This window comes from Mus musculus, chromosome 4 (genome assembly GCF_000001635.26).
Source record: "Mus musculus strain C57BL/6J chromosome 4, GRCm38.p6 C57BL/6J".
NCBI classification, from domain to species: domain Eukaryota; kingdom Metazoa; phylum Chordata; class Mammalia; order Rodentia; family Muridae; genus Mus; species Mus musculus.
This window is the reverse complement of record NC_000070.6, coordinates 125488157-125509039: the sequence shown is the minus strand read 5'-3', so window position 1 is coordinate 125509039 and position 20883 is coordinate 125488157. Positions and strand designations below refer to the sequence as shown.

The following is a 20883-nucleotide window of genomic DNA, read 5'->3' as shown; positions in this document are numbered from 1 at the left end:
AAGGTGTTCCCTTCGTCACCTGGACCTCTGAAACAACATCCAAAGGGCCTCGGGCTTCCACTGAAGTCGTGCCCCACAGCCACCAGGATGATGTTTCAGAGATGTGAATTTGGTTCTGTCCCTCTCCCTCACAAAGTCCTCAGTGGCTCCCCAGTGTCCTCGGGCCCAGAGTCATTGCTGTGACTCAGACATCCTTCAGGAGGGTCACCTGGACGCTTGTCCATTAATGTCACTTAAACATCCTCCAGGAGAGTCACCTGGACACTTGTCTCTACCACCATTGCTCACACTTGGGCTTCCTTGAGGTTTTCAATGTTGGTTTGAAATGTTTGAAACTGCTGGTATTTGATCGTGCTTGCCTACAAAACTGGTAGTCTCACCCAGGGCAGCTGACACCACTGCCAGCCCCTTGGGCATTTGAGCACATTATAGCTGCTAACCAAGAACTTTTCTGTCACTCCTCTCCCTCCCCCTCCACCTAACTGCCCTCTCTTGCTGCTTTAAGTCTCCACCTGATGTCATTTTCTTAATTCCGAACTTTACTCCTGGAACTCGCTTTGATGCCTACCTCTCCTGCCAGACTATGAGCTTCGGAAGGACAAAGATCCTGCCTGCCTTGCTCACCTTGGCACCTGGCACAAGACTGACCCACAGTGAGTACAAACTAAAGCCACCCGTTGTGAGCCACCACCCTGTGAATGAAGCTCCGGCTCTGATGATTTGCCACCTGACCTCAGGACTTCTGTCTCAGACACCCGTCTCTGCTCCTGCAGAAGGAAGCTCCACACATCAGAGATGGGAGCCAAGCAAGCTGAAGTCTGTGGCACACTTGCAACGACATCTCCCAGAGTTTCAGCTGGCTACAGCCACCAGTTCCCCCAATGATCCGTGACACTGACAGCATCACCAAGACGGACCATGGAGGTGACAGAGTTTGAGCTCTTGAGTGTTCTCGGCAACTGCTTTCTCACAAGAGTTTGGCCTCCGTGGGGTTAGCATAAGCTGGAACTGGCACGGCCTTGCTCTTTTCAGGGAACTCAGAAAACCTGGATGTCCTCAGCAGCCTTAGTCATTCAGCTGGGCAGACTGAGAATTTCAAGGGGAGAGAATCCCGGACTCTTCTGTGACGTCATCATCCAAGCTGTGTGTGTCTTCATTACGGGAAGCCCACCAACCCCATGAGACAGTTTACTGCATCTTCAAATAGCACTGAGCTGATATTGGTCAGCACTCCCTGGTCTCAATCCTGCAGGGACCTCTCAGGCCCCCAATACACGCACGCACTTGCTATAGACCTCGGAGACTTTTTTTTCATTACATTTTTATTTATAGATCCTGGAGTGGGGTGCACACGTGGAGGTCAGAATACAACCTGTGGGTGTCAGCACTCCTTCCACCATGTGGGGCCTGGGGCCTGGACTCAGGTAGGCTTGGTGTCAAACACCTTCACGGCTGAACCATCTCACCAGCCTGAACTTAGAAATCTGTAAACAGTCACTCTTGCCTTCATGTCTTTAGGTTCCTGTCCTTCTCTTGTGTGTGTGTGTGTGCGCGCGCGTGCATGCGTGTTCATGGATGCATATTTGTGTGTATAGGTGTTCGAGCATGGATGTCAGAGAACAATTTCAGATGTCATCCTTAGGAGTGCTACACACTTCCTTTGAGACAGTTTATCGCCAGGGTCTCCCGCTGTCCTGGAACTCAGTAAATAGAATAGGCTGGCTGGCCAGGGAGCTCAGAGACCATCCTTCACCACTTCCTCAGCACAGGAACCACGTGTGTGCGCCACCACACCTGGCATTGTCTATGCAGGTTCTGGGAATCAAGCTTGCAAGGCAAGCATTCTCCCAGCTGAACCATCAATTTCCTTGGCATGATTCAGGTACTCAGTCTCCAAAGCTGTATAATGGGGACAGCGCACACTGCCTCTATTCCCCCTGGGTAGCAGGGACTGATAAAAAGAAAGCACTGCCTCTGAGCTGGAAGGGGAGTTTACAGGAGGCTTGGGCCATCCTCGGGCTCTCTGTCCGGTCTCAGCAACAAAACAGCTCACAGGAAAACATGCCCTTGGTCTGACGAGCCAGGCTGTTAGACTGTCTGCCCTCCCCAGCCCCAGGGAGATTGATGTCTGAACTGACGGATCACTCCAATGTATTAGGTAGATAAAGAAATTGATTATTCCATAAATCATTGTCTCCATGAAAAAGGGGCCAATTTTTAAAAAAAGAAAATATTATAAATCTGTCCAAACCCCTGTGAGGCAAAGTGTGTAGCCATTTCAATTTAATTGTCTGAGAGCTTCTTTGCTGGAGCTCCAAAAAGAAAAGATGTGGGAATGAATGAGTCTCTAGCTAGAGAGAGGTTCCTGTGCCCTAAAGAAAGGCCAGGTCATGCCCTGACCCAGAGAGCTTTATTTACCCTGCAATAGGAAGAATGCAGATAAACTGGAAGTAACAGAGAATCCCATCCCTCAGACACTCAAAATATGATGCTGGGGGCTTGGGAGACAGTGCAGTAAAGTGTTTGTTGCTTAAGCATGAAGACCGGGAGTTCAGATGCCCAGCAGCTGCGTAAAAGCCAGGACGGCTACAAACATCTGCAGCTCCGTGCTGGGAGGTGGAGACAAGCAGCCCCAGGGTCAGACTGTCAGTCAAAATGGCATGCTCCAGGTTCAATGAGGAACACCATTTCAAAAACTAAATAGAGAAACTACCAAGGAGGACATCCAAGCACTCTTGCATAGGTCAGCGCTCTCTCTCTTATACACACACACACACACACACACACACACACACACACACACACACACTGCTAATTTCTTCCCTTCTAGAAAAGTTAGATAGGGAGGAGCTAGAGAAAGTATCCAAGGAGCTAAAAAGATCTGCAACCCAGTAGGTGCAACATTATGAACTAACCAGTACCCCAGAGCTCTTGACTCTAGCTGCATATGTATCAAAAAATGGCCTAGTCGGCCATCACTGGAAAGAGAGGCCCATTGGTCAGGCAAACTTTATATGCCTCAGTACAGGGGAACGCCAGGGCCAAAAAATGGGAATGGGTGGGTAGGGGAGTTGGGGGGAGGGTTTGGGGGGAGGGTGTGGGGGACTTTTGGGATAGCATTGGAAATGTAATTGAGGAAAATACGTAATAAAAAAAATTTAAAAAAAAAAAGAAAAGTTAGATAGAATTCTGTCCAAGGAAAGGGAAAAATGAATCCTGGAGGGAACTGGAGGGAGTTGGAGGGGGCTAGAGGAGGCTGGAGGGGGCTAGAAGGGACTGGAGGGGTCTGGAGGGAGCTGGAGGGGGTAGAGGGGGCTAGGGTATCTGGGGGGAGCTAGAGGGGTCTGGAGGGGGATAGAGGAGGTTGCAAGGGACTGGAGGGGACTGGAGGGGCTGGAGGGAGCTGGAGGAGGCTGGAGGGGGCTAGAGGAGGTTGCAGGGGGCTAGAGGGAGCTGGAGGGACTTGGATGGGGCTAGAGGAAGTTGGAGGGGGCTGGAGGGGGCTGGAGGGGTGGAGGATTGATGAGGCATAAGAATTCCTGGTAGAAAACAAACCGGAAGGGGCGGGGCAAGGAAAGCTGGGAGGGCAGAAGCAAAGAGGAGCTGAGAGAGATGGGCTCCCCTCCCATGTCTGCAGTGTGACATGGAGCCCAGCTCTGAGCTGCCCTGAGCTTCCTTACTTCTCCCAGAATATAGAAAAACGAGGAAGCTCCAAGCACAGGGCTTTGATGTGGGCTGTACACACCTCAGTGTGAGAGACCATGTTGTCATCACTACCTGGATCTCCCATGATGCCCCTGAAATGCTCCAGAGCTCAGGCTCAGGACGCAGCTGCACCCCAGCCCTGCAGTCTGCGCTCTTCGACACAGAGTGGGCGTTCCACTAATGTTTGGTGAATCAATGAGTCAGCCCAGAGTCCATGTGAAAAGGACAGGAAATAAACACAAAATTACAAACAGCATAAAAATAGCCACATTTCCAAAGCAGGATTGGTTTTTTTTTCCTTCTGCTTTCTTTTTTTTTTTTTTTTTTTTTTTTGCTGTCTCAAAAAGCTTTATTTTTACTTGGTCCAAGACTTGACAGAGGCTCCAGGGCGGTTACAAAGCTGCCTAGTGGCTTGAGAGGTTCATTCAGGTGGAGGTCCCAGGGCGGGCTGGTGCAGAGCAGAGGGGGGAGCCCCTTGGAAGGCACAGAGGCCTCCTAGTCGTGCTTGAGAGTGAGGCGCTCAAAGAGATACTCGCCCAGAGATCCCTGGGGCGCGCCAGTCTGCGCTGGTTGTGGCCCTGCCACCCTGCGGAGGTTGGTCAGATGGTTGCCCATCTTCTTGATGAGTTTCACCTCCTTATCCAGGAAGTGGCTTTCCAGGAAGTCACAGAGATGAGGGTCGGCGCGGGCAGAGCCCAGGGCATGCAGATCCAAGAGGGCCTGATTCAGGTTCTTCTCCAGGGCCAAGGCAGCTTCCATGGCCTCCTGGGTTTTACCCCATTCATCTTGAGATGGCTTCTGCACATCCTGGAAGAGTGCACGGCCCCCGCGATCGTTCTGAAACTCGAGGAGACGCTCCGCGCCCTCGCGCTTCTCCTCGGCCAATTCGCGGAAGAAGTGGCCTACGCCCTCCAGAGCCACGTCATCCCGATCAAAAAAGAAGCCCAGAGAGAGGTAGGTGTAGGAGGCCCGCAGGTGCAAGTTGACCAGGCGGTTCACGGCAGCTTCCACCTCGGTGGAATAATTCTGACGAATCTGAGAGGTCATGGCTGATCCGGAGTAGGAGCTAACCGCGAAGAGACGGTGCAGACTGGTCCTAGGAGCCGAAGGCAGCGAGGAGATGGTCCCGGAGGCTGCGACTGGAGAGACTTGTAAAGGCGGCTGGAAGCGAGTACAGTGGGAATCCCCGGGTCTGTTCCGTTCAAACACTGTTGAAGCAAGACACAGATCCACGGGACCTCCAAGGCGCTGCTCTCCTTCTGCTTTCTTAAGGGAAGGGAAAAAAAAAACCCCAATCCCTTGATGCTGACATTTTTCAAGCCAGAGTCTCCAAAGCAGCCGTAACTGAGGCCGCCATGCACTCTCACAGCATGTTCTAGGTCTTTCTATCTGCTCTAGGGACCATCTTGCCTCTGACATTCCCAGAGCCTAAATGATAAGTCCTCTGTTATTCTGACATGTAGGGTCTTCTTTGTCTCTTTGGGTTCTAGTGCAAATGCTCCCAGCCAATTCTTGGTCCCCTGGTGATGGACAAATCCTCCACCTTTCTCACATCTTCTTGTCTAGGATTGGCCTCTGTGGTACCCAACCATCATCACCAGGCTTCTCTGACACATCCAGGTGATGATGCAGGGGCTCTTTGAGGGAATGCCGCAAAGCTGAGACATACTGGTTTCCCATCACCCGAATGAATAGTAATTTTATTTATTAGCAGAAAATAAGGTTCCATTACAGGTGTGCAGGGCTCCACAGCTCAGGAAACAATAAAACAGAAAACACGTTTAAGAAATCACATTTAGCAGGATAAAACTGCATTACGGAAGCCCACTTACCAAATGCAATGTGAAAGACGACGCCGGCAGGCCAAGCAGAGACTCGTGGTATCAGGTGTAATATCTGACAGGCAGATGTTCATGCGTTTTGTCATCTGCTCCCGCTCCCTAGCAGGCACGCCGTACATGGCGCCAAAGATTTAAGAACAGTTTATGTGGAAGAGGAAACGGGGAGGAATTCTACCCAGAGGCTGCATCTTCCTTAACCGTGAGTTACTGGACTCTAACAAAATTCACAGTGTTTCCTCACCAGATGTGGGCTTCTTAAAGACAGCTGTCCTGTATGTGACTAGCAGAACCCTAGGGGACCTGCACCGGAAGGCAGAAAAAGACCTGTTTAGTATGACCTTAGATTACACCAGGACTAGAAAGAGAAGCCCTGGAACAACACAGAGCTTAGTGCCCTGGTCCAGAAGCAGGCCGCTCTCCGTGGTGCTGAACACAGTGAACCCAGGAGACCCTGCAAACAGCTGTTATCTGGGAGGAGCTTCATCAACACTACAGACCCAATCTGTATTCTCTCTGTGTGCAGAGGTCAGGACTAGGGGTCGATGCTCCAGCCTTGCTTTCAACACAGCTCACCAAGAAGCACAGAACAGGTCACTTCTCGCGTCCTCGGTTATCCTCATCCACGGCATCCCAACACTGGCCATGCCTCCACTGGCAGTCTGGTTCTTCCCTGGAGCCTGATAGCATCAAACACTACGCACTAGTCTCCTCCCGTGTTAAAAACGGACTTCCCAGATTCAGCTGGAAGACCCAGGCTCTACTTCTCTTAAGTCAGGGCCTCAGTCTCCCTGACGGAGGCTCACTAACCCTCGCTCCCCAGGGATCAGCTGTAATTCAGTTTAACCTGAGCGTTCCCCCATATTTTATTTACTGATTTGATGTTACGAGACATCTAAAATAGACGGCTGTCACCTCTATTAAACTGGAGGAAAAATGGCCTTGTCAGCAACAGGCTCTTGCTGCTCATGAAGTGTTGCCTGCTTCCCTAAGGAAGGACATGAGAAAATGGGAGGGCCTAGCTCTAGAAGGGGGCTGTTCTCCTCTGCTACGCCTGTGAAGGCCATGGGGGGGGGGGGGCGGGTTATGTCATGAACTCATCACTCGCAGCTCTACCATGGTGGCAGACAGGCCATCTAGACACTCAAGAAGGGAGACCATCACCAAAATTCTGTTTCCCTAGTGATCAGGGAAGACTGCTGTCATATTTTGGGCCTTGGACAAGGAACAGCTGCCAAGCTTCCGCTTGGTAAGCTGGCTCTACAGAAGCAAACCCCCTTGGGACATCTCTGGCGAGTACACGGTACATGTACACACACACAAACACTTAAAGCTCTCAAAGAGAATGATGCTCACCCTGAGTCTCCAGGATGACGGCTCACCTCCATGTTACACCTCAGCTGTCAGTCTGCTGTCTACGCATCCCTGCAGGATCCAGAGAGGGGGTAAAGAAGGGAGACTGGCAGAGGTGCAAGCGGCTCAGCCGTAACTCTGCCTGACAGCCGCCCTTGAGTGATCAGCCTGTTAAGGACCAGACGACACAAGTTCATATCCTTAGAGTGGCTCCCAAGAGAGAAGCAAAGATGTCGAGGAGCAAGTGGGAAGGAGAGAGGTGAGGTCAGAGAGGCGTAGGGGTCATGACTGCATCCTCACTCTCTTCTGGAAGTGGACAACTGTGTCTCTCTCAAAGGGAGAGCCATCAGGATACAAACCAGACAATGGATGGGATGTCTGTCTAATCCTGGGCTTAGAAAGGAAGGGTTCACTGACCCCAGCCACTCCGGTGTAACCCAGTAGACTAGACAACGAAGGTCTTGCTATAGAAGAGACCAACCCGAGACTTGAGAGAATACCAGAGGCCTCACAAATACCCTGGCTTGAGTGAAAAAGGCAGGTTGCTCATTAAATCCTCAGGGACGAGACAGGAAAGGCACTGAACTGAATGACAAGGCAGTTAGGTGGCCTTCTGTCCACGTGACCATCATCATTCGCCCAACCAGTGTTTACTCATCCTTTATGATGGGCCAGGCACACACTGTGCTGGATACAGAGTACAGCAGAGAGTGCCCCGTGCCCCACCTCGTGTTTGTTATCTCTACAATGACTGAGAACAACACAGGGAGCACTTCACCCAGGACAGTGAGAGGAGGCTCTGGAGGACTTGCAGGAGGCAGTGGAAGATCAAGAAAGGCTTCCTGGAGGAAGAGACATGTTGGCAGAGAGGCGAGTATGAGTAGAAGTGGGGCAGATCAAAAGCAGGGCAGATGTCAGGGGTCAAGGTGGAGAAGCAGAACATTCTAGGAGACCTCAAGCATTTGCTGGAGAAGAAAAGGGGATGGGAGGTGAGGATGAGCCATACCTGAGTCCAGAGACTCTGGCCACTGCCAGGCACTGATGTCAGCCATGTCCTGCAGCAAAACAGACATGGCTGAAGAAAGGGAAGGCCTGTCCTCGCAGGCTCTGGTGGCATGTGGCATGCTACACAACATGACAGGTAGTCCACAACACTTTACTGCTCTGAACAGGGGTCCCTAGCTCCAGCCCACAGGCACGTCATCTCTAAAGACCCCAGGAAGGAAGCCACAGAGGAAGGGGATGGCGACATCTATACCCACTTTCTGAGATGGGAGGTGTGGGAACAGGCTTGGGTTGTCCACCAACAGTGAACAAGAGAAAAACCACAGGAAGACTCAAAGGCAGGAGATAAGCGACAGGCCCTGCCTTGAGGACGAAAGAGGTTCTAGACTGGCAGTAAGTTCTGTGGTAAGATTTCACCAACTGGATATGGTGGCATATATCTTTGATCTGGAGGCAGAGGCAGGTGGAGCTCTATGAGTTCAAGGCCAGCTTGGGCTCTATGGTGAGACCCTGTATCAAAAGAAAAAAGGATCCCTAGCCGGGCAGTGGTGGTGCACGCCTTTAATCCCAGCACTCGGGAGGCAGAGGCAGGCGGATTTCTGAGTTCGAGGCCAGCCTGGTCTACAAAGTGAGTTCCAGGACAGCCAGGGCTGCTACACAGAGAAACCCTGTCTCAAAAAACCAAAACCAAAAACCAAAACCAAGTTACTTCAGAGTAACCTGGAGTTGCATTATCAGAGGCCAAAGCTAAGATCCAGGGAGGTGGATCTGACTTCAATTCTACTGATTTCAATAAACAATCAGTATAACGGCAGACACGTGCTGGTGGAGCTAGGCATCTTCGGGACAATGAAAATCCTTTTTATTTGTCAGGGTGTGACAGGTAGCCCACCTCAGTCAGTTTCAGGGTGATCTAATAGCAAGAGCAATAGAGAGCAGTTACTGAATGCCTACATGGGGGAGGGGGGGGATTCTAATCGATTCTTGTGCATTAACACACCCAATCCTTACCAGATGCCGGGAGATAGGCATGATCATTGTGAATAGTATTTTGAGATATGTAACCATTTGCTCAAGATCACACAGGTTGGAATTCACAAAGATGGCCTTTAAAGTTAGTCTTTTGGATTCAAGAACCTGTAAACTTATCCACAATGATCAATAGAAAAAGTTTGTGGGGGCTGGTGAGATGGCTCAGTGGGTAAGAGTACCTGGCTGCTCTTCCGAAGGTCCGAAGTTCAAATCCCAGCAACCACATGGTGGCTCACAACCACCCGTAATGAGATCTGATGACCTCTTCTGGTGCTGTCTGAAGACAGGTACAGTGTACTTACATATAATAAAGAAAGAAAGAAAGAAAAAAAGAATGGAGTGTGTCATTAACTTTGAAGAGGTAAACATGGATGCCACACACACAGGACACAGTGGCTCATGGTGAGACAGTTTGCAGGGCACAGATGCCCAGTTTAAAAAAAAGAAAAGAAAAAGTTTGTGTTGCCCTTGCTGTTTTGGGGTGTGTGTGTGTGTGTGTGTGTGTGTGTGTGTATGTGTGTGTGTTTGCGCGCGTGTGCACACACGCACGAGTATGCCAGGCCAGCTGGTTCTCACAAAACCCTATGATGTGAAAGCGACTTTTTCCCCTTTCACAGGTGAGGGATTCTCCACTATGAGTCATCCAACTTCACACAGGCAGGCAGGCAGGAAGGAAGGAAGGGATTTTAAGGCCAGATAGTTGGATGCTAGAGTTCATGTTCCAGAGATAGGGTCCCATCACCTCCCCAGAACTGCAGGCAGATGTGTGTTACGGCTTGAGGGAGGGCCATCTGCAGCCAATGCTGCACTAAAGAACAGGAGGGCCCTAGAAGCAGTGAGCTCCCTGAGACTGCCTATGGTCTTCAGGTAGAGATGGGCTACAGCAAATCCCCAGGCCAGTAGCACTCACTTTGGCAACTCCATAGACTTCACCCCAGACCAGCTGAGTGGCAACCTTTTGGGGGTTGGGGTCCTGGCTGTCTGTGTTTGAAAGTGTTCTCTGTGATTCTGATGAATGCTAATACAGGAGAACCAGAAGCCCAGAGTGACCCCTGGAGTTCTCTGCAGCCTGCTTCTTCACCGGAGACAGGAAATGGGATGCTTGGAGCCCTGGGAAGTCCTTGGCTTTCCGCTCCCGCTTTTCTGCCCAATTGGGCAGCTCTTAGGAATAGCGCATTCAGTTCTGCAAAGCGGAGGCAGGGGGGCTTTGCAGAGGTCCCCAGCGTAGCCATATTTAAAGAGCTCGTTCCTGCAGTTTTTCTGAGAACTCTATAAAACCCCTTCTACCAGAAGCCTGTCTTGAATAGCAGGAGACTTAATTGTCTCCTATGGACTGGAACCCTCTTGACACAAACAGGGATCTCAGCACTTCACTCCTTTTCTCTCTGCCGTCCTTAACCACCATTCAGTACAGCACCAAAGGATCGGAGTAGAGGCTTGACACCACCCCCAGTTCTGCTGGGTTCATTATCTCCTATCCTCAGACCATCATGAGGACTTCCTCCCCAGCTTTTGCCTTCGTGTTACCTGGCGTCTCTCAAAAGAGCCAGCAACGTCTGTCCTCTGACCCAGCCACAGACCATCTCCCGTCCCTACCGACCAGTCCAAGAAACAAGCATTGAACACCCTATTTAAGAAGGGCTGGCTGACCAGAATTCCTCAGGCTAATCCCTCAAGAGCGTGCCATTCCCATCTCCTGGGTCTTCCCAGCTCCCAACACAGGCTTTTTAAAAAGCATTTCAATTAAATCGCTGCAAATGCAAACGCGGCGCCCCAGGCTGCAGGTGTGTGATAAATAATGGTCGAGGAGTGTCCTAGGAAGGGCTCCTCTCTTGCCCTTGTAATTGGCACAGCGGTGGCTGGACTTGCCCATTCCACATTGGGGCACATTGGTATGTGTGCAGTGAGCAGAACACATAGGGAGCTGCATGTTGCATCAGCTCCAGGGTGAACACAAAGCCCAGAGTGTCAGAGCCACATCTGATGGCAGAGACACGGCCTCCACCCCCAGGGAACCTCCTCCTCCTCTTCCTCCTCCTCCTCCTCTTCCTCGGTTATTAAGCGTTAGGCTCCATACAAAGAGATCCACACATGTTATCACCTTTAGTCCACACGGCAGCCCCGTGAAGGCAGAACTGTAAGGCTCAGACATACATAATGTTTGTAGGTCAGAAAGAACAGACTAAACTCTCACTACATGTTAAGACTTCTATCTCAGCTAGAGAGGAAATAGAGGCTTAGAGGGGAAGTGACTCAGCCCGGGTCATGCAGCAAGCACACAGGAGTAGATTCACACTGAAACGCCAATCAGCTACATCTCGTCAAACCCAGACACACCATTATTTGGAGGTGCCAAGGGAAAAAATTCCATAAGTAAACTCAGACATGGCACATGAGGCCCACGCTGGCTTCTGTGTGAAAAACATAAAGAAAAAACTAGCTTATCATCCATAGAATACATCATTATGAAACATCCATTTTGGTAGTGATGTGGGGAAGGTGGCTGTGGGCAACCTTGGGCAGATCCTTCTGTAAAGCAGATGGCAGAATCACACGCACTAGAGAAAGCCCAAATCCATTCCCGAGCCTAGCCACAGTCAAGGTCAGTAGCACTCGGGATATAAAGGTTAAAAGGAGCAGAGCCAGGAACCGGTGCTGGGACTGAGCTGTGAGGAGAAGAAAACACCAGCAGGAGGGACCGCCTGGACTCTGGGGTGATTCCAAAGAAACAGAACCAAGTCATTTGGGGGAAGGGTGGCAGAGAGGGCTTTGAGGCCTCACACTGTAACATGTGTTCAAAGGAAAGACCCACAAAAATCCAACTGCCTGTTGCCCTCAACTCCAGTTCCCTGGCCCCTCCTCCAGTCTCACCTCTCCAAGCCCCATTGGTTAGGATTGTGTCTGGTAGCTAAGCATCTCTAAATACAAGGACTGTGGAGCCTGAAGCTCACCCAGAAGGGGAGAGTCTGGATTTAAGGAGGCACTCATTGTTGCATCACTGAGGCAAGCTCAAAGTCCTCATCTTTTGGGAGCTTCCTTAAATCCTGACACCCTACCCCAACCCCCAACCCCCAATCCGGGGAACTTCACCAGACTCCAGGCTCTGAACTGGTCTCTGACTACAGGAATAATAGCAAAGACTTAATGTTGCTCGTTGGACCAACTTACGCTTTTGAAAAGACATCACAATTATCTGACTCTGAGAGACAGGCATTCTCTATTTCTCCCCCTTGCAGACAGGGAAGCTGGACAATTACAATGTGAGGACCCCTCTGTCCGAGCCAATCCTAAATGTGTCACTGCTGCAGTAAGTGACACAGCTCCTCCATTCACAAGCAGTGTGGCAGTTGCTGACAGCAACCACCATGTCCCATGCGTTGCCCACCAATCTCGGTTCCAAACCAGATAGGCTCCATTTAGAAGATGGACATGTGACTCTTGCTTAAAAATAGAACAACATAAAAACTATCAGTAGCCTGGAAAGGATGATGGAGAAAGGGAGGGGATGAGGCCGGGGTAGGAAATGGGAGGTGAGGCAGGGGAGAAAGAACAAAGAGGGCTAGTCTACCTCATATCTTTTTTTTTTTTTTTTGCTAGCTCAGGGGTGATAGAAGCTGGAGGTGAGACACACACATCGGGCCCTCAGGTCTCAAAGCTTTGACAGTGTCTTTGAGGATATCCTGGGAAACTCCTGGGAAGCAGAGGGATTTCTGTGAGTAGACTGGCCTCAACCACAGACGAATCCGGCCTTTATCTGGGGCTTGAATTAAAGCTCTGGACAGTCAAAAGGCCAAAGCCAGGTGGACTAGAGAAACACATGAGTGTGTATCTCCCTGGACGTCCACCCGTTTTCACAGTACTCCATCAGCCAGGCTCATTAGCCAGGAGAGCCTGATACTGCATAGATCACTTATGAGCACTAAACAAGGCACCAAAACCATTCCAGACCAGCCAGAACCCCAGAACCACCCAGCCAGACCTTGCTCAGCTTCCAGAACCACGGACACCGGGCCTGCATTTAGCCCCTTTATAAATTATTGCTATCTTCAAACTACACAGCCAGCTCCGAGCCAGCAAGCACCAGATCTGGAGGCTATCTGACCGCAGTGCAAGTCCCGTGTCTACTAGGAACTAGCCATGTGTTTCTGGGCACGTGAGTCCACCCAGCTTAGTTTCTTTGTCTGCAAAATGGGGAGCAGCACCAACCAGCAGCAGACTGTAGAGGCTCAATCAGATAATGGCGAAAATGCTGCAGCCACATTTAGTGAGCACTTACTATCTCTCTGCTACTTGTCATTGTTTGGAAAGCACTCCAAACAGCTTGGCAGCTATTAAGTGCTCAATAAACTACGGCCACGGTATTGTTGCTGCTTTATTATTTTGATGACGCTCCAGACTCAGTGGGGCCCCAGGCAGGAGACTCGGTGGCCATCTGAACACAGACACACTGCCCTCTGCTGCTGCTGCTGGGGAATCAGCACCTCGAAGCAAAACACTCCAGGCCAAGGCCAAGGCCAAGGCACCGGCTCTGGCTGGCCCTCTGGGGGACTCTACCTTCTCGGGCCCTCCTCTCTAGCCTCTGGATAACACACCAGGGTCTTCTGGTTGCAGGCTCCAGAGATGGACCTTATTCTTGGATGTCAGTTCTCTGTTGCCAGGCAGATTCTGGGCACCTCAATCCCTTACCCACTTTTACATGACCCAGTGAAGTGTCAGAGCTCAGTTGCCTCTAGCAGGTCCCGAGCAAGGGTGACTGGGCTCAGGCTGCAGCTGCAGAAAGGAGAGAGGGGTGGCTGACCATGAGAGGACAGGGAGGCCTTGCTTCTAGTGCATCAGAATCAGCCCTAGCCACAAAGCACAAATCTCTCCCCGCCCCAGCCTGCAGCTTCCTTTCCTAGGCCTTGCCTCCTGAGGAGGGGCAGTTCTAATGCCTACAGGATTATCAGGACCTTCTGTCTCTGCAGGATACTCTACTTCCCAATGCTAGAACACCACGGTGCCTGTATGATCACTGTCCCCTGCCACAGAGGCTCACAGTGAGGGCTGGGGGGGTGTTTACAAAAGATGCCAAAGGGAGACAAACACTCTTGCATTTCTGCAAGGGCAAGGAGCCCAGAGCTCACCTTTAAAACACCTTTAAAACAGCACTGTGGGCTAGACTTCTAAACTCAGCCCATCCTGTTCAGTCACAGGGGGATGCCCATGACCTTGGAAAAGCTCAGCCCAGCCTGGCTCACCCCAAACAAAACTGAAAACCCCAGACCATCCTGAGGCCAAATGACTGCTCTGTTCGGGTGCATCTCGAGCACAGAGTGGGAAATAAAACTCCAGCTGGAGAAGGAGAAGCCAGAGCTGGCGGGAGCAAGCTGGGCTGGAAAGTGAAACAGAAATTCCTCAAGTTATCGCTTTCCAAGACCCCTCGGGCCACTCCCAGGTTTTGTCTGAAGCTATTTACTTCTGGGGGGGGGGGGACCCTATTGATCTTCATTCAGCAGCTGTCTGTTCCTACAAGGCGCAATGTTTCCGTACATGGCCAGTCAAGAGAATTCCTCATTGTTTAACATGCAGTGACTCTCAAACGGAGACGGATGTTTGGGACAATTTGGATGATCTGATCAAAGGAGGGGCACATGGGGGATTGTCCCACTGTCCCACTGTCCCGAGAAGGGCTGCTGGAACCTTGTACATTCAGAAACTGCTTAGCCCTGCCCTGACTGTGAAGCCTCCAAGAACGCAGAGCCAGGCGTGCCCTTCCCTCCCACCCCCTTACACCTGCTTTATGTCTCTGCAGTCATTTGGCTTTGAATCCCCCCACTGGCTGGCCAGAGATCAAGGCCAGCTACCGAGCTCCTCATCACACACACACACACACACACACACACACACACACACACACACACACACGACTCTCCATGTTGCCCCAGCTGCTGTTACTACTGCCAGGCTCCTTTTTCAGATTCCAAGAAGCCCTCAATCCTAGGAAAGATATAAGCAGGAGACCTGCATTGATGATAACCGTTCCTGGCAGTCCACTCTAAAGGGAACTTGACACCACAGTTAGGATGTCAACCAAACTGTGTACATAAGGGGAAACTGAGCACAAATGTGGAAAGAAGAAGAATAGAATTTTATCAAAGTGATCCAGTTCATTAAGAGCAGAAAGACGAGGAAATCCAAGCCTCTGTCCTCTATGTCCATCAACCCTCCGCTGCAGCTTGTAGATTATAAACCTATAAATCCAAGTCCCCAATGGAAGGTCACTAAATCTCATTTGGCTGACAAGGCTCAGAGTCTAACTGCTTATCCTAACTGAAGACCTGGATCCATCCAAACAACAATAATGATGACAATAATAGTAAAACGCAGAACAATATGCCTCTTCCATGGCAGCCCTTGATAATCACACACAGAATACATCTTCCACATATTCATATAAAATAATCAATGATCATTTTTTCCCGCAGACTACAATCCAATTACTCTCTCTCTCCCTCACTCTCCTTTGTTACTTGCAAACCATCCAAGCAATCAATGCCTTGACCTCTCCCTCTGATAGACACAATTACAAAAAGACAGAGCAGTGCAATTCATCTATTCAAGACAGATTGTTTGAACACTCTGTCACACTGCTGAGCGATCCATCTCCTTGTCTAGGAGGGAATTTCAGCCCCCAAAAGAGGCACAAAGAGAAGGGGCGGGGAACACCCTCCCCAGGCCAGAGAGCCCATCTTGCACCTGCAGGTAAACCCTCTCTGGTCCTGTGCTCAGCGACGACGCCTGGCTGCTGGAGGAGGGATTCGGGCTCCAAGCTCCAGCCGCTCCAGCAGAAGCACCCAGCATGCTTCAGAGAAGCTCAGTTTCCAGGGCCTCGATCCCTGCAGCCCCAGCCAAGAGAGAGGCCTCAGATCCCAGAGATGGGGATAGAGAGACTGCATCCAGCCTAGCCAAGGCAGTAGTATCTTTGGGTTGCAGCATGTCTTCCCTCCCCTCCTCTCCCCTCCTCCTCCTCCTCCTCCTCCTCTTCCTCCTCCTCTTCCTCCTCCTCACTCTGCTTCCCTATTCCTGGTGCTCTACCTCCAGCTGAGGTTCAACTTCAAGCTCTAGAAGGACAGGCAGCTCCAAAGAAGCCCAGAGGCCTCAAATCCTTCCCATCCTCCACCCAAAGCTGGCCCTGCTCCAGTAGTCACGTTTGGCATCAGTACAGCACCCCAGTCCTCGGGCTGGGAGTCAAATAGGGCAGGGCTCTTGGATATAAATGGTCTGGGCCGACACGCTAATTAATCCTAGGGCTTAATATGAAGAAGATTAGAAGAGAGGGGGCTCTGCCGTCCCTAATTGCGCTATTACACTGTGACTCACGAAAGGGACGGGTTTGGAATGTGTTCTTTCTCCGGGCAATGAGCAGACCTCTATATACTGTCCCAGTGGCAAGAGCAGGTGAGGTCTAGTTACCCTGCCCATTTGCAGCCCATATCTCTGAGGCTGTGGTTAACCTGTTCCTGTCTCTCTAGGCTTCTAAAGATTTCCATTCCTGAAACTGGGCTGGAAACACACCCACCCCACCCTCTGGAGGGGAAAGACCAAGGAAGACAGGCCTGCAAAGCGTGGGGGTGGGGGAAACACAGCACCCTTCGAGGTCCCCTCTCTATCTCAAGGACACTCTACCATGAAGGTCCCCCAAAACCACAAGGACTGAGAGAGGAAATAATAAAAATGAAAAAAGCGGTGGCCCACTACTAAACGATTAGCTAGAATGGTGGCCAAGCCAGTTCTGGGGCAGTAATAGACAGGAAACATTCGTGGCAGCCCAGACACCTGGACTTCAAAGGGTTAAACTTGACTGTGAGGTCTGTCCCCAGATCCCCCCCCCTCCCTTCCCTAGGAGCCTCAGGGTGTTGTGCCTGCCCATCCTGGTCCGGAATCGGACTGTAGGCACTGGAAGACCTCAACATCTGCAGATCTGAGGATCGTTCTCTGTTCCCGTTCTGAAGCTGAGTTCAAGTGGACGTGGCTCCGGGTAGAGTGAACGAGAGGACTGCCTCCTAGGAGAAACCTCAAGTACCCATAAACCAAGCCTGGCCCGAGTTTCCTGCATCCTCGTCGCACTGCCGGCCACATAAAGTCCGCTCTTGCAGAAGCAAAGGCAGCCCCTTGAAGAGAGTCCTGGAGGAGGAGGAGGAAGGTTGCCTTGTCTCGGTAGAGCTCGGTAGGCTGCGCACCAGATGTTGGTGTCTCGCGAGCCCGAGCTGCCCAGGTCTCCGGCCTGGTGCGGGCCGCCCACGGTAACGATGGCTCCTGGGTAGCCCAGCTTAGCTCAGCCCCGAGAAGTGAGTGGGCTAAAGACTCGCGTGGGCTCCCGCCCAGCCCTGAGCGCTGCCACGCAGGGTGCCTCCGGCGGCCACAACAAAGTTAAAGCCCAGAGTAAGAAATCTGCAGCGGTGAGAGAAGCCGAGAAGCCAGAGCCCCAAAAAGCCGCGCGCAGACTGCCAGCCGCCGCCAGCTGCGGAGGGATTTCGGCTAACTTTAAAAGCCACTCGCAACCCTCGTCCCCGGCTGCGCAGGGTTGCCTCCTGCGCTTCCTTTTCCCAGTCTCGGTTACTCCTCATCGAAAGAGGCCTGGGCCTGGGGGACCTGCTCTAGCGACAAGCAGGGGACTGACCCTCTCCTGCCCCGAGCCTCGGCCAACTAGGGGCAAGGAAATCCGCCATCCTAATCCGGCGAATCCATCCCCTGTACCCCTTGCTCCAGCGAGGTGCCCGTGGGGGGGAGAGAAGTTGGCGCCTTCCCCAGGGCTCCCACTCTGCGCAGAAGCCAGTCCCAGAACTAGGTCTGCGGCCATCCTTGCCAGCAGTCGCGGCGAAATTCCCCCGAGGCGCTGGCTTAGGGCTAGAACCTTCGCCACACTCCACCGCGTCGCCTACCCCGGAGCGTATCCAGGTTCCCTAGCCACCGCGGCCCGGTTGCCTCTTCCCCGTAAGGCCCCGCGACCCGGGCTTTGGAACTTTGTCCTCCCCCTCTAAGAGCTCCCAGCAGACACCCGAACCCTGCAGCCTAGAGGGAGGTTGGGACAATCTTTCGGATCACGTTCAGAGCACCACTATCCCCCAATTCCCGTCCCCACCCGAGCGCGCAGAGACCCCCGGCTCTAGGGGAGCCCTTACCGATCCGGATGACGTGGGGCATCCCGCGCGAGTCTGGGATCCAGAAGGCGCACACTAGGAACCCGGCCCAGTATTCCCAAACCAGACTCCGGAGGCGCCGCCAGGGAGCGGTCATCGTTGGGCGCCACGGAGCGTGCCCGGGGCGCGGCCGTGGCGGGCTCCCTGGGGCGGCAGCTCTAGGCGCGGGCGCGCAGCAGCCCCCGAGGCGCCGCCTGGCCCAGCCGCCCGGCTCCGGAGCGCCTCTGCGAGTGGGGGGCGCCCCGCGGCGCTGCGCACATCTTACTGGGGGGCCGCCCCGCCGGCGCCCGCCCCGCCTCGGCTGCCGCCCACGGGCCGCCCGCGAGCGAAGGCTCCTGGGCTCCGCCCGGGCTCCGCTCGGACTCGGCTGCGGCGTCTCCGGCTCGCGTCGGCTCGGCTCCCGCGCGGGCTTCCCACCTGCCCCGGCTGCCGGGCGGGCTTGCACGCGTCTCCGGCCGCTCCTCCTCCAGCCGCCGCTGATGCTATCGCCCGGGCTCGCACAAAGCCCCGGAGTGGAGTTGCACGCGCGCACACACTCCCTCCCAGCCCCCTCCCCCGCGCCCTGCCTCCCGCCTCCCGCGCCGCCCGCCGCCCGCGCTCCCTCCGCGTACTCCCCCGCGCACACACGCTTCCCACTCACACTCGCCCGGGTGCACACTTGCGCGCTCACACCTGCGCAGGGGGCGGGGAAAGGGACCCTGGACAGGATTTGGGAGGGGGGACACCCGGAGGATGGAGACTATCCTCCGCAGCTGAGGCGTCCCCATCTGCCCTGCCGCCCCCAGGGCAAGGCACTGAGCCGGGGAGCCAAGCGTAAAGCGGCGGAGCTGGCACCAGGAGCTGGGAGACGGCGGCAACCCAGCGGCCCGACCAGCTGGAAGAGACGCGCCCGCCGAGAGCCGCGAGACCCGGAGCCTGCCGTCTGCGGAGCCTCGCCTTTCAGCTCCCACGCGGCCGACGCTGGCTGGACGGCGGCGGCAGGAGACTGACCTGGAGCTGTTTTTCACTCTTGATCTCTAGCCCTTGGGAAAGCAGGGCTGGCCCAGGGCTTGGAGGTTTAGGGAGTGGGGTTGGGAGTAGAAATCAGAGAACCGTAGGAGCTGAACTAGGGAATGCGGAGCTTCAGAAACTAACCGTGAGGGAGACACCAGGCCAGACCCTCTGCGTGGAAGGTAGGACTTGACCACGCACCATCAGTAGGAGGACTACTGAGAAAATTCGCAAAAGCCTTCGTTTTCGAGGGCCGCTGGAGTTGGAGCCCGCTGGGTTCTCAGTCCTCTTCCGCAACTATGCGGGAGGAACTGGAGCCCCCTCCCGGATTCCTCCTGAGAAACAATACAGAGAAACTGTATTGTTCATGGGACAGAGTAGGATACACAGGGGGGGAAGCCGAAAGGGTTAAAAAGAAATGTTGTTTATTACCAATAATAAATTTTTTTTCAAGTGGCGCTGGGTGCTGAGGGAAGAGAAGGGCTGTGAAGCGAGGCAGGAGCAGGAGGCTGCGAATTACGCAGCTAGGCGAGTTTAATGACCTTTTTGACAGAGACAAAGCGGTACCGATACAGTAGATAAATAAACGGATCTGTCACCGGGCAGCGGCTAGGCTGTGTGCGAATTTATTTTTCTCATTTAAATAATTTGATCTATTCAATCATTTCCAATCTCTCCCATTTGCCAGCTGCCTGGTAAGAGCATGGCCCCCTACATCTGAAGAGCAAATCTTTAATTTTCCTACAAATAGATAATGCGTTGCGCTCCAAACAGGCCTGTTAATTTTGCCGTCTTTTCTTTCCCGCCCTATGTGGCGCAGGGCTTCCAGGCATTGTGTGGAGTTGTGAATAAGGCAGTGTAGCCAATTAGCAATTAGGAAGGGACTTCTTCCCATCTGAACTTGCACCAGTGGCCTTGGGAGCAAAGGGTTCCTGGGCTCTGCCCAATAAAAGAGAGGCGTGTGTACGAGTTCCGGGACATCCTAGGTGATCAGCTGTTATGCAGAGGTCTCTGAATAGGCCATGCTTGGGCCTTCCCTGGAGCCAGAATGGCTAGTTCCCCAATCGGGCCTCTGAATTTGCCCAAAGAAGCAAAGACACACAGATCGGCAGCGTCAGGATCCGCAGTTGCCCCCTCTCCATGGGATCTTACAGGATAGGCCCACAAGGACCTAGCAAGGAGGCATGCAGAAGAGGGGAGCAGAGGATCCATGGGACATAGTTGAGAGCCTCTTCACCGGAGACACACCCTGGCAGCGCATTGCCTGACCCTCAGATTCCACAGCTTGTTCGATTGGTTCCCGGAAGGGAAAGGACCTGGCTGTGTTTTTGAAGGAAGATAATCCTATGCCCTGACAGTGACAGGGAAAGAGCTGAGAAGAGAGCAGCTACCAGTGCCTAAGGCTGACTAACTCTAAAGGTGGCATGTGAGTGGACTGGGTACAGAGGACATGTGGCTTAGCAGGAAATGGAAGAAGCAGAAAGGTAGAGGTGTGGCTAGAGGGAAGAACACTTCTGAGGCCAGCTGGAGGAAGGAGCCCTGAAGGGTGGGGGCAGTCTCCCTAAAAGCTAGCTGAGGTGGTATCACAGTCGTACATGGATGAAGAAGATCTAAACTCCCCCAAAGGTGAGAGTATGGCTCTGTCCTCAAAGTCCCCTCACCAGCACCCCCAGGAAGCAGGCACCCCAGCCAACTGCATCCCTAAGCAGTGTGTCTCCGTAACCAAGGATGGAGGCTGGTCTCTGGCTCCCTTTAAGTTGCAGTGGGCACAGCCTCCTGGC

The 20883-nt window shown here is 52.9% G+C and overlaps 1 protein-coding gene, 1 non-coding gene and 1 pseudogene across 4 annotated transcripts in view; all 3 read right to left on the bottom strand.

Annotated features, from left to right (window-relative positions):
- The window catches only part of Grik3 (glutamate receptor, ionotropic, kainate 3), a 223915-nt gene extending 205134 nt beyond the window's left edge, over window positions 1-18781 (bottom strand). For 2 of the 3 annotated variants that reach the window (XM_006502772.3, XM_017319980.2), the window contains exon 1: window positions 18095-18781. In XM_006502772.3, the coding sequence (XP_006502835.1) occupies window positions 18095-18209 (115 nt within the window). In that variant the 5' untranslated portion in view covers window positions 18210-18781. The remainder of the gene's footprint in view (window positions 1-18094) is intronic. The other variant, NM_001081097.3, reaches the window with a different exon arrangement.
- Window positions 4022-4960, bottom strand: Ftl2-ps (ferritin light polypeptide 2, pseudogene; annotated as a pseudogene).
- Window positions 4183-4291, bottom strand: Mir692-2 (microRNA 692-2). Its single transcript, NR_109835.1, has one exon. It is a non-coding gene; the product is annotated as a microRNA 692-2 (primary transcript).
- Window positions 18782-20883: the final 2102 nt, after the last annotated feature.